This window comes from Bos javanicus, chromosome 17 (assembly GCF_032452875.1).
Source record: "Bos javanicus breed banteng chromosome 17, ARS-OSU_banteng_1.0, whole genome shotgun sequence".
Classification (NCBI taxonomy): Eukaryota; Metazoa; Chordata; class Mammalia; order Artiodactyla; family Bovidae; genus Bos; species Bos javanicus.
The window spans coordinates 42,533,245-42,547,463 of record NC_083884.1 but is presented as its reverse complement, the minus strand read 5'-3'; the positions used below and the strand labels follow the sequence as shown (position 1 = coordinate 42,547,463).

The window sequence follows — 14,219 nt, the reverse complement described above, 5'->3', positions numbered from 1 at the left end:
TCTAGACCCTGATTTGACCTAACTAGGTATTTTCCTTTCAAAGTCACATCTTTTCTATAGCCTCCTATTCCTATTATGTATTTCATGTTTCCCCAGTCGTTCTGTCCAGAAGTTTGTCTCAGTCTACCTTCTTTCTTAATCGGTAACCAAGTTTTAAAAAGTGCTCCTCCAGAATCCCTCTTTCTACATCAATCCTATCATTCATTTTGTTATTCTTTGTTTCTGAATCTCCTATTTTCTCTTTCTTAATCTATTTCTATATCCCTACTGGAGGGACATTACTGAAACCTTCTTTTGATAATATCATTTCTCTACCAAATACAATTAGAGGTTCACCTTAGGACTTTCAAGACCTTCTATAATCTGGCACTATTGTCCATTTCGTTCATAAGGTTGCTAACATGTCAAGACAAAGGCTCAGGTATGCTACTAAATTTGCTACAATGTGATACATTCTGTTATTGACGAGAATGGAATGCCATGAAAACAGAGAACGGTCAGTATAGTCTATCTCAAGGCCCCTTTTTGCTTAAGTTGACATAACATTTGATTAAAAATTAAGAAAAAATGTTTTGGAAAAATGACTTACCAATTGAGTGCCCATAACTATAATTAACTGAGGTTATGGCAGTGATTAAGAAGATCTTGGATTTTTATGCTACTTTTCACTTCCAGGTTAGAAAACATTAAAACCTATGTTAACTTTTAAAATATAGTGCTATTACATAATTAGTTTTCATCAGGATGAAGGATAGTTACTATAATAGTAAATGAGATGTTTAGCAAGCCTAAATATATATGTAATATTATTATATACATGTATATATGTAATATTGTTATATGCTGCTGCTGCTGCTAAGTCGCTTCAGTCCTGTCCGACTCTGTGCGGGTGACCCCACAGACGGCAGCCACCAGGCTCCCCGTCCCTGGGATTCTCCAGGCAAGAACACTGGAGTGGGTTGCCATTTCCTTCTCCAATGCATGAAAGTATAAAGTGAAAGTGAAGTCGTTCAGTCGTGTCTGACTTTGCAGACCCCATGGACTGCAGCCCACCATGCTCCTCCATCCATGGGAGTTTCCAGGCAAGAGTACTGGAGTGGGGTGCCATTGCCTTCTCCAAATATTGTCATATACATGTGTATATATATATATATATATATATATATATATATATATACTTAATATTGTTTCTATTTGCAGAAGTTATATTTTACAAAAAGTATCTCTGGGAGAGTCTCTTAGCTCTTCAGTATTTACAAACAAAAATAAAAAATCTCTACACCTTTCAGAAGCCTCTGAAATGATGCAACTGATGGAATATATATTTTTCAATGTTTTAGCTGATTATTGATACTAGTATAGTACTTACTGTATTCCCAGTGCAAGAGCAAAGACAGCCAAGTACATCTTTCATCATTAGGGTAATATATTCGCTAGCTCTCAGAAGTGGTCACATCTAGGAAGAAAAAGGTGCACATAGCCCCATAATTGAAATTCACTCTCAAGAGCCGGGGCAAACCTCCTCCTGCTTGACTTAAGAGTGAGGCTTCCTTGACCTCACCTGAGGCTCCAGCCCAGTATGTGGTGGTGATGGTCCCAACGAGTCAGGCTTCCCAGCCCCTCTTCTGAAAATACCGAGGAAGACCCAGGGAAAGTTTAGGAGTGTGGCAGGAGGGGAGAGAAAGAGGGAGATGAATTATTGCTATTCTCCTTTGGAATTTTACACATATTTGACTTAAATTGATACACAACTAGTTAGTGTCCCATAAAGGTTAATAAAACATATAACAAGATTTCATTCTTTCCTTAAAAAACTAGAATCATTTATTTTCCCTGAAATAATCCAGGATGTTCTTTGCTTTGTCTTTTCTATTAGATTTTTAAAAATTTTGAACCTTATCAGAAAATTGCTTTATATGTTCTATTCTTTTTCTGACTTAGTAGTTCAGGGAGCAAAACTCAGCTCTATAAATGTTTAGAGTAAAGCTAAGAAGTGAAATAACTTCTCTAATCAGAGAGCTCTGTGGCTTCCTTAGAGATACTATGGAATAGTTTTAGATATCTTTAATATTTAGATAAGATCCAAATGGTGGTTTTTATACCATGGTTTACATTTATATTTATTTTTAAAAAATGTTAGGTGTTTACATGCATCCTCACGCACATTAAATAATTCCTTCATAAAAATTATATACATAGTATTTCTTCTACTCTTTATGCTTTAAAGGAACTTGAGTGATAATGGGTTACTAGAGAGGTGGTGGCGGTTTAGTCTCTAAGTCATGTCTGACTCTTGTGACTTGAATGGATTGTAGCCCACCAGGCTTCTCCATCCATGGGATTTCCCAGGCAAGAATACCAGAGTGGGTTGCCATTTCCTTCTCCAGTTACTGGAGACAGATTTCATCAAAGAACAGTGATTGTAGAACATTTCATGGGAGTAAGAAGCATCTTACTCCAGCCCTAGAAGGAAATGGCAACCCACTCCAGTATTCTCGCCTGGAGAATCCTGTGGACAGAAGAGCCTGATGGGCTGCTGTCCATGGAGTCGCACAGAGTCAGACACAACTGAAGTGACTTAGCATACATGCATGCATTGGAGAAGGAAATGGCAACCCACTCCAGTTTTCTTGCCTGGCGAATCCCAGGGACAGAGGTGCCTGGTGGGCTGCCATCTATGGGGTCGCACAGAGTCAGACACAACTGAAGCGACTTAGCAGCAGCAGCAGCAGCAACAAGAAGCATCTTGAATTCTGGTCTCTGTCCTGCAGGAATCTTCTCGGTACTGAGTTTGGCCTCTGAGTGTACAACCCTGGCTGCAGAACTTCCCAAGGTGTCTTATGTGAAGGCGCTGGACGTGTGGCTCATCGCATGTCTCCTCTTTGGCTTTGCGTCCCTGGTGGAGTACGCAGTCGTCCAGGTGATGCTCAATAACCCCAAGCGAGTTGAAGCAGAAAAAGCCAGAATTGCCAAGGCTGAGCAAGCAGTTGGGAAGGGGGGAAACGTGGCTAAAAAGAACACTGTGAATGGCGCAAGCACACCTGTTCACATCAGCACCTTGCAGGTAAGGATGACGTCTGACGTCGGCCAGTGAAATGCGTTCTGTGGGTGTAAAGGTTTGGTAGAATTGATTCACACTCATTTCTTGCTCACAGATGAGAAAGAATTAAGCTCAATCTACTTTTTGGAAAAGAATAGAACACTTAGCAAATCAACCATCAAATTGCTAGATGACTTCCGTGGAATTCAAGGATGCTTAAATTCCTTCAGTATGATGTTCACTATCAAATGTGGAGGTCTTGCCCAAACTCCAGACCTTCCTACTGTTTCTCATGTGACAATCCTTCACGAATGGCCAGGGGACATAGGGAGCCCATGTTCTTGATTCAATCTCCCACCTCTTTCGCATCAAGTTGGAGGGCTTCACAAAGCACATGTCAGGCAGGCTACTTCTTTATTGGGTGCCTGGCCCAACGGGAAACTATGCCCATGGTTTGGTATATGTCCAGTGCAGGGTGAGTAGCTGGAGAAGAACTGGAAAACCATAACCTTGCCTTGTTGCTTGGTGATCGGGCTAAGAATAGTGAACAGTGCCTCCAGATTCAGGTAATGATAAGTCCTTTAGCCACAGGCAATGTCATAGGTTAAGGACACCTGTCCACTTATCCCATTATGCCTACTTGATATCCTCAAGTTGAGAAGACCCTTATCTAGGGGACCAGTTCCATGGAACTTAGCATGGGAAGTTCTGCAAGAGACTAACAGGTCCAGACCATTCTGCCTCTGGGAAACCTTGCCCTCCTGCCTACCCTGGCCCCAGACCATGTCCATTTGCTCACCACCACCACCACCACTGAACCCTAGAGTGTTAACACACTTTTAGATACAGAGGCCACTAAACTGTTCTAAGGTGGTTCTGCCTGAAGCTCTTTTTTGTTTGTTTTTCTGTTAAGTCATCAACTCATTTTCTAAGCCTTCAGTCAAGTCTGCTTGCAAATTCTTCATTGCTACCTTGTAGGGAGGTTCCTCAGGCCCTAGAGCTCTTTATACCCTATTCCTCTTCATGAAGAATAAGTATAAAATATCCATTAATGTGGAGTTATCATAGCCTTAACGAAATCGTGTCTTTAACATATCTCTTTCCATCCTTATCCATGCATCATGTCTATATCATTCTATGTGAAGTGAGTTTCTTGTGGGCAACATATGGTTGGCTGATGGCCTGGGAGACTTCATCTCAGAGAACGCTGAGAGAACTGCTCCAAAGAGGAAGAGGGGAGCCAGGTTGCACAAGAGTCTTTACAACAAAGACTAGGTAGTTGGAACAAAAGGTTATTGTTACTCTTTTAACAGATTGAAAACCAGACTTCTCAAGTTAATGAATTTAGCTCTTTTCTCTGTAAGGGAAGATGCGAGAGTCTGGGCTTAGTGAAGTCATTTCTCTGATGTGCACCTTGGCTGTCTGGGCCAGGACCCTGTGTTTTCTCATCCTGAGTCTCCTTCAGATGCAACATTGGGGGCAGCTTCAGGACTGACTGCCAAATGAGGGGCATCCTGTTTCCGTCCTGGGTTCCCTCAGGGCTCACTGGAGAGGAGGGTGGTGGCTGTTATGTGATTGGTTCATGACTGCAATATTCTTTGTTTACTGACATGCCAGCAGAATCTTAGGTCTTAATTCCATGAACCAGTGTCTTGGTGGAAACAGATTCTTTACACTCAGATTTTCAGAGTAATAGAGAACATGCCAGCATGATCTGTGAACATAGATATAAAAGATAAGTAGGATCCAGGATATTAGACTGAATTATCCTAAATTTGGCTTTCAAGCTTTAAAATAACTACCCAATGAATAAAACAACATATTTAAATAATTTAAATAAACACACATTTAAATAAATCAACATATTTGAAAACTCTTATCTTTTTATTCTCTATGTTTTTAGCAACTAGTAATAGCATACATGCCTGGATTCTGAAACTACTAGAACGTTTTGATACTAAAGTCATAGAATAATGCTTTAGAGTTGAAAAGTTGACCAGAGGTTTTCATCTCCAGGGTTTTTCTGGTAGCTCAGCTGGTAAAGAATCCACATGCTGTGCAGGAGACCCCAGTTTGACCCCAGTCAGGAAGATCCGCTGGAGAAGGGATAGGCTACCCGCTCCAGTATTCTTGGGCTTTCTTGATGACTCAGCTGGTAAAGAGTTCACCTGCAATGCGAGAGATCCCTGGGTTTGATCCCTGGGTTGAGAAGATCTCCTGGAGAAAGAAAAGGCTACCCACTCCAGTATTCTGGCCTGGACGTTGCAAAGAGTCAGACACGACTGAGTGACTTTCACTTTTCATCTCCAGAAATCAATTTAAGTACTCTTATTTCTTACAAAATGAAATTTCCAAGATGCACAGGAACCTGTGTGCAATTTGTATCCTGAGACAAGCTTCAAAATGAAAATGAGTCCAAAAATAACTCAACTTTAATAGGCACATCCAACTTACAGCAAATGTGTAAGACTGACAAATTCAGAAGACTGTTATACATTGACACATGAAAGAAAATATGAAAAAGGAAATTTCAAAACCATTGCCCTTTTAATTTATTGAATTTGCTGATGTAAAATATAATTATGACTTTAGTTTCAGAATACTTTGTTCTAGTATATTTTGCTTTTCAAAATACAAATTTTTGCTCAATAACGTCAATCAGGGAATGTATCACTTATTTTCAGACAGAATAACAATGGTGATTAATGAAAACACAGTGAAATTTGAATTGTAGAAGTATTTTGATACTGATTTTTAAAATCACTTGCCATCAGGCATATATAGTTGTTTGGGTTTCTCCCTTCCCCAAATCTGGTACTTCCTCCACAAATCCTAATATTTTGTTTATTGATTTGTTTCATTCATATATTTCTACTTTTATTCAATCAAAACAGTTGAGGACCTATTGCTGTTCACATGAACCTATTTCCAACCCCTAGTATCCTTCATAGTCTTCCTTCATGGGTCAGTCAGTAAAGAATCTACCGGCAATGCATGGAAACTGAGGTTTGATTGCTGGGTCGGGAAGATCCTCTGGAGAAGGAAATGGCAACCCACTCCAGTATTCTCGCCTGGAGAATCCCATGGACAGAGGAGCTTGGCAGGCTACAGTCCATGGGTTCGCAAGAGTCAGACATGACTTAGTGACTAAACCAGTACTAGTATCCGCCAGATGAGTCAGAGCTGCATTTCATGTAGCATGAATATGATTGCTATTTCTTAATGAAAATTATATATATTTTACAATAAGAATTGATTTAAATACAGTAAAATATATAGGAATTATTCCCTTCTGAGCATCTTTATCATCTGTAGAGGATACCTTTATCACCGTGAAATCACACCTAAGTCTTCTGGCCAAGAAATATTGTCATTGATAAAAAGAGAAAAAGAATTTATTTTTTGTTCCAGCCAACGTCTCCCTAAAATTAAAAAAAAAAAAAACAACATTGTTTACTGTGATTCGCTTTTGCATGTGTGAAGATTGAAGCTGGGAAGGACCACAAAGACAATCTTAGAGGCTACAGTTGGAAGCCTTTGGAAGTTCTTATGTGCATCATTTTTCATCCTCGACAGTCTCATTATTGTAGCATTAATACCTTATTTTTGCTACCAGTAATTTTCAGAAATGACAAGTCTATATGATGAAAGTAAATGAGTCACATGTTCCTAAGAGGAGCAATGGGGGAATTATAAATTAGAGAATCATAGTACCAAGATCACCTTTAAGAATGTGTTAAGTAGAGTTACTGTCTTACTTTAAGTAGTTCATTTAGTCCCTATGCATATAATATTATGATGCTTAAAATAGTATTTATTTTGTAAATATTTATTAAATAGTATTTACTAAATAATATTTATTTGTATTTATTAAATAGTATTTTTTTGATCTTAATTTTATTTTATTTTTAAACTTTACATAATTGTATTAGTTTTGCCAAATATCAAAATGAATCTGCCACAGGTATACATGTGTTCCCCATCCTGAAAAGTACAAAATAGTATTTATTTTATCTTTGTACTCGTGTAAAGATTTGATTTGATATTGACGTACAGAGTGATAACTGAAGAAAGTTTTGTTTGTATAAAGTGTTTGATGAGACCAGTTAACTAGGTAAAGAATTATGAGTGGTAGTGAACCTACTTTTATCCCTTATTCAATTCTGTCACATCATTGAAAATTACTTCCATTGTAGACGTTCTCTCCACCAACACACACACACATACTCATACCCCTCATTTCAAATATCAAAATCTCCAAATACAGTTATAGAAGAGGGTTTAATAAATTAAATGATTAAACATTTAGTATAACCAAACTGAAGCTTTTGGGGGTGGTTTTCATGTTATCACTTTAACATTGAAGTTATTCTTCTTTTAGGTATTTACTATATTTAAACAATCTTTCAGAATAAATATAACATGCATTGTCTACATTTTTAATAAACTGTATAGATATTAATACAATTTTATAATGACTAACATTGCTGGCAGAATCTATTAATAAGAATAAATTTATGTTAAAAAACTAGAAACTTTGAGGTGTTTAAATGTATTACTTAGATTATAGTATCACATAAATTTGGCTACTTGTCTGGTTACTTACAGGTAATGAAATCATTTGTGATGTCATGAATTATTCAGAGTAAATGCATTTCTGTAGTAAATATGTACAGCCTTCTTTGTGAAAAAGTAAAAAAAGAAGCTGATAAGAATCATGCTTCCTGAGTTACTGTCAGAAGCTTAAGTCCTCCTTTGTTTTGATATGTGGATTCCAAAGCATGATTAGTGCTTTTGGAGTGGAGGACTCTGAAGGGAGGAAGAGTCTTAAGTACCCACAGCAGGCTGCTCTGAGAGTGAGAATAATGCAAAGGTTTGTTACGTAGAGGCTCTTCCCATTTCTGTTCCAGTGCAGGTTGTGATTCAGTCTATATACAGTTCGCTTACACATCCTTCAAACAACACTGAAAAACTGGAGCTTCAAGTTGTGTCTTCTGTTTGTGACACTTACTGGGAAGGTGTGTGAGTGGAAACGTGTGTGTGGTGTGTGTGTGATGATGATGGGCTGCTTGCTGAAAGATACCTTTTAAGATTTCAAATTGGGGAATTTAAATAGAACACATGGAAGTAAATTTTAAATATATGTATTCATGCATATATATGAATGATTCCCCAAAGTTGCATTTAAATTACTTCGATTCTAGTTGCTAGCTTTGTTCTGTTTCATTATATTGATGAGTCCTTACATTTTCTTAGATGCTGTGTAAAATTGATTTGGATCAGACTCTGGATCAGTGGTGACTCCATCAAGACATAATTCCGCTTTAAGCCCCACTGGGCTCTCACACTGGGGTGACTGGAAATACACATTAAAAAAATGGGGATCAGGAATCCCCTTTTCTCAGGTTTGCTTCCTTTAGCTCAAAGTCCAGTCAAACCAGGATGGAGATAAACAGACATTTTCTAAATATTTTAATATATTGATGATTTCCATTTTTTTAAACATATAAGACGTTCAAGAAGGATGAACTTCCAGAGCCTCAATCCCATTCCTACTTATTAACAGTTTTTTGTATGCTCTCTGTTTATTATTTGTTTATTTGGTTGCACTGGGTCTTAGTTGAGACACGTGGCATCTTCTGCTGTGGTACGCAGGCTTCTCTAGTTGAGTCTCGTGTGCTCTGTAGTTGTGGATGTACAGGCTTAGTTCTGTGCAGTATGTGAGATCTTAGCTCCCCAACCAGCAGTCAAACCCATGTTCCCTGCATTGGAAGATTCATAACCACTGGACCACCAGGGAAGTCTACTTCTTGAATGCTTTTGTACTATTATATTACCTAAACTATTTGTTTACCTAAACTTCTTTTTCAAAAGTTCTTACCCGACAGGAGTGTAAAAATATCTATGTAGTATAATGATATAATGGTAAAGCCAACATTTGTAAACCAGCTTCAAAAAGCATTACTAGTGCTTGTTCAAGATTGAAAATATAGAAATAACTTAAATGCATCAAGCCAGGATGATGTGTAAACACATTTTCACTTGTTTTTTCACTCAGTGTATGTTGGTTGTCTTTGCTATCCACCTCTAAAAAGTGCCACTTGACTTTGCCCAGAAAACATGCCTCGGTGTCTGTTCAGATAAAGGACAGTGTCCTGGTACCTGGAAGACTGCTGGAGAATCATTTGTTTTATGTCTTACATTGAGCATCATTTTTACCCAGGCATAATCTAGTAAATAGAATTCAAAAAATTACTCAATGTATTATAATAATAAGGCAAAAACTAGTGTAACTCTAGTATACTGAGAGTTATGGTAACAAGTACTCTTGCCTGGAAAATCCCATAGACGGAGGAGCCGGGTGGGCTGCAGTCCATGGGGTCGCTAAGAGTCGGACACGACTGAGCAACTTCACTTTCATTTTTCACTTTCATGCATTGAAGAAGGAAATGGCAACCCACTCCAGTGTTCTTGCCTGGAGAATCCCAGGGACGGGGCAGCCTGGTGGGCTGCCATCTATGGGGTCACACAGAGTCAGACACGACTGAAGTGACAGCAGCAGCAGCAGCAGTAAATATTTTAGTGAAGACTCCAAAGGTAAATCACAAAGGTTAGAAGTAAGAACAGTGGAAGATTAAGCAGTGGAGGCACTCCTTAAATCACTGGTCAGCACTATACATCTGTCTTTTCCAGGAACTTTTCTGATGGCCAGAGAGAGTTCATTGTGAAATAATGATTTTATATATTATAGGAAATCAAGTCAAATTTAGAAATTCAGAGATGATCAACTGAATATTTTCTGTAGGATATGATCTGGTTGAAATATACACAATTTCTTTGGATTCTCTAGATATTTTATCTTTAGTCAACAAGTGATGAATGCCTTTCATTCATCAGTCTTTGGTTTATGATCATTGTGACCATTTTTAGTTATTTGTGAGTGTGGTTTATAAATACAGTCTGTCTCACTGAAGGGATACATGCTTCAGTCATTTAAAAACCACTCAATTTGGAAATAGAATCCCTAGGAAAGTCAAAGGTTAGAAGCACCAGAAGATGTTTGTATTCTGTATAGTCTACTAATATGATATGTGTCATAGTTCAATGCTGGATTTTTATTATTAATCAGTCTTTCAGCTGAGAACTCTCACAAGCCTGGGAGCACCTAAGATAAATGATGATAGGTACCGTGATCCCTTAACATAAAACAACCTCCTGAAAGTTTATGCCCACGACTTAAGCCTTGTTACATTGATAGGCAACATTTTAGAACCATAAATGTTCAGGTAATTATATGGTTTAATCAGTGGACTATTATTTCTGTTAGTGGATTAAATGAGACACTAGCCAACTGAATAAACCATCAATTTTTTTTTTTAGTTCTTATGGCCAATCTTTAATCAGGTTGTTTATTTTTTTGATATTGAATTGTATGACCTGTTACATGTGTTGGATATTAACTTCTTTTTTTTTCTTTTTTTATTATTTTATTTTATTTTTTAACTTTACAATATTGTATTGGTTTTGCCAGATTCTTTATAAGTAGAAAAATTCTCAATACCCTCTGTCTTTAATTGTTATTCTCAGGTTGGGGAGACTAGATGCAAAAAGGTTTGTACGTCCAAGTCTGATCTGAGATCTAACGACTTCAGCATTGTGGGAAGCTTACCGAGAGATTTTGAATTGTCCAATTATGACTGCTATGGAAAACCCATTGAGGTCAACAATGGACTTGGGAAGTCTCAGGCCAAGAACAACAAGAAGCCGCCTCCTGCCAAACCCGTCATTCCGACAGCAGCAAAGAGAATCGACCTTTACGCGAGAGCCTTGTTTCCTTTCTGCTTCTTATTCTTCAATGTTATCTACTGGTCTATATATTTATGATAAACCCTTTCCATTCATATGAAGTAAAATCCCATTGCATTGTGACCAACCTCATTCATAAATGCCAATCTGTGAACAATCTTTGCATTTTCATAGCAGTATGTTGCATTTTGGATGCCATGGGATTGTAACACAAATATGGCACCTTCATGTGGAATGGCAGCATGATTGTGTTACGTCTGTGCTCTAATCATGATGTACTTAGGTAAAGCAAACATAATTGCTTTAGGAATAAATGAAGGATAAGCATACTACATAAAATAAAATCCAAACATTTCTCTCCAGTTAGTGTAAATTGCAAACACTTCTGATAATTCTGATAATAAAATGGTATGCACGCTGAACCCTGTTAAGATCAGCATTCCAATGTATGTAGCATTTCAAATCTTCCTTGTAACTTTCAAAGAAAGCCATCTTATTCTTGTATAATTTTAGATGGTATTATTACAGATAAAGCAAAATTATATTACATATGGTATAACTTTATAAGTAGAAATATATCAGCTATAATTATGTGGGGGCTGTGGAGAAATAAAGTTCAAAAAGATTCCTAATTTGTAAAGTCAGCTAATTTTAAAGTGTGCCCATGTTGGCAATGCCAGACAATAAAATCCAGTAAGCATTTTTGGAATAAAGGGAAATCTAGATTTACCTACATTCATGCTGAATTCTGGTTTCTGATAAGAAAGTAGATATATTGATTAAATATTTCTGATAAAAGAAATTCTATTTAGTCCACTTTAAAACCTAAATATATTTTCATGGATTTTATTTTGTTGATACAGAGTATACAGAATCATTGTGCCTTAAAAAGAGTCATAAATATTTTAAATTGGAATATAGTAATGAATATTGTGATTTCATACCATTTTTAAGAAACCAAGAAGAAAATACCTTATTACTAGAAGTAACTTGAGTTAGGAAGAAAAATCCATAATCATTAAATTAAAATCATTAAAAGATTGTAGCTTCTTTATTTTATTAAAATGCTAGCATATTTTAAAGTAAAATTAATTTTTTTCATTTTCTTTTTTCTTATTTGAATAATGTTTGACTTGTTACAAAACATTTAACAATTAAGTAAATGATTACTTCATTAGGTCTCACCTCTAGTTGCATTTTCTTTCTTGCTGAAAGTCTGGACTTCTTAAATTTACTTGCTTTGATCTTGTTCTAACTTGAAAATAAGTACTTTCTGGTCTATAAGACTTGAATTTCCTAGTAATATCAGAGCCAAAGTACCTTTTATTTCTCCATAGCTGATACTAGGACTATCAGTAATCCACGTAACATAAACATGAGGCCAAATAAATATATTTATGTGGAGAATTTAGTAGCAGCTGAGATCTTGGATGGTTAATTCAATAATAAAGTGTGTTTACATACAATTTATGCAAACTGCAACCTATATTTCAAGGCTATTTTATTGAAGACTTTAATTTGTAAAAGAGTCACTGATTACTAAATCTTTACAAAATGAGATGTATCTAATCCTCTGTGGTCTTTCAGCACCCTCTAGTTGCAGAAGCTTAGCCATCTGAATCATTTTAAAATTGCCACAAGTCACCCTATTGGTAGACTTAACATCCTGCTAGGACCCAGGGCAGTAGTATCGTAATGGTACTGTGATAGGAAAAAGGTGTCTTGAAAAAGACTTAGACCATTTACATTTGTATTAATAATAATTATACTTCCTTATAGTCTCTTTTCTTTATCCTTGCAAATTTCATTCATATTAGGGAGTTCGATTTCCATACAGTTTTAAGTGGGATATGTACCCAATGGAAAATAGTCTCATTTTGTAAGAATTTATTTCTTGAAAATAATGTGAATGAATTTCTTTCTGTAATATAATATTGCAGCCTCCTAAGATCCATTTTACTACCCAAATATATATAAATAGCTATCCCAGGATTAAGTGTGTATATATAACTACAAATGGAACATTACACAATGATCATAATGCAGTACAATCAGTGTCCACTAACAGTTGCTTTCTATTGTTATGTTGAAAATTTAGCCAATTAACCCCAGGGTAGTTCTGATCTGTGTACTTTAAATATTATGTCTTTCTAGGAAACTTGCAGTATTTACCTGGATATCAGTGTTGCAAATTTGATCTTTCCAAAATAAAAATGATCTTCTCCTTACAAATCAGTGGCTTCTCTTATTTCCTGTTTCTGATTAAAAAAAAAAAAAAACTCACTATTTCACTCCTCTGAGGTCCATCCACCTTCCTTTCTCACATGGTACCCGATGTCAAGTACCAAGCCCTAAACTTCTCTCTCTTACGCCGACCACCTGGTCTCCATTTCTGCAAACACCACCCAACTTGTTTCCCTTTTATGTTCATCAGACTGTTACAGCAGTCTGAAGGCTCCCTCCTTCTTAACTCTGTTATTGAATTTACTTTGTGATGTTTATTTTTTAATTGCATAAGTAATGCATAAATATCTTGTTGCATTAGAAAAACAGATGTATTTAAAGTAAGCACTTAATGCTGGTGTTATCACCTTCTTTCTACAAACTCTCCTCTCTTCCCAGAGGTCACCACTGTCTTTTGAGTATCTAGACCTTACTCTAGGCATCTACAACCTCTATCTACTTTTTAAATATAAAGGACAATTTAACATCAATGGAATTGTACCATATGTACAGTTTTTCAGTTTATTATTTTTCACCTATTGGGGATATTTCTATTTGGGGCCATATCAGATGTCCATACATCTATATTTGGCCTCCTATTATTCTTTAGTGTGAATGTACCTGAATTGAGCTACTTTTTAAACACAAATTTTTACTGTTTTTGCTTTCTTTTTAAAAAAACATTATCTTTTTCAAAAAAAATATTTATTTGACTGCACCAGATCTTAGTGGCACACGGCATCTTTAGTTGCAGCAACTGGAATCTAGTTCCCCAACCAGGGATCAGTCATTTACCCGGGACCCCTGCTTTGGGAATGTAGACTTTTAGCCACTGGACCATCAGGGAAGTTCTGTTTATCCCTTCTAATGCAAAATAGCATTGCACTAAATGTTTATGCTCACATATGCATGTATTTCCACAAGGTAGATATCAGAAGAGGAGTTACCGAGTTGAAAAATGTCTATGTTTTAAATTCTGATGTGTATGCTCAGTCGTGACCAACTCGTGACCCTATGGACGGTATGTAGCCTGTCAGGCTCTTCTGCCCCTGGAAGGTTCCAGGCCAAAATACTGGAGTAGGGTGCCATTTCCTACTCTAACCCGCATCTCTTGCCTCTCCTACATTGGCAGATAGATTCTTTACCACTA

The 14,219-nt window shown here is 36.8% G+C and overlaps 1 protein-coding gene across 1 annotated transcript in view; it reads left to right on the top strand.

Annotated features, from left to right (window-relative positions):
- The window catches only part of GLRB (glycine receptor beta), an 89,365-nt gene extending 76,287 nt beyond the window's left edge, over positions 1-13,078 (top strand). Inside the window, exons 9-10 of the mRNA XM_061384343.1 lie at positions 2,772-3,064; positions 10,628-13,078. Of these exons, the coding sequence (XP_061240327.1) occupies positions 2,772-3,064; positions 10,628-10,924 (590 nt within the window). The 3' untranslated portion in view covers positions 10,925-13,078. The remainder of the gene's footprint in view (positions 1-2,771; positions 3,065-10,627) is intronic.
- Positions 13,079-14,219: the final 1,141 nt, after the last annotated feature.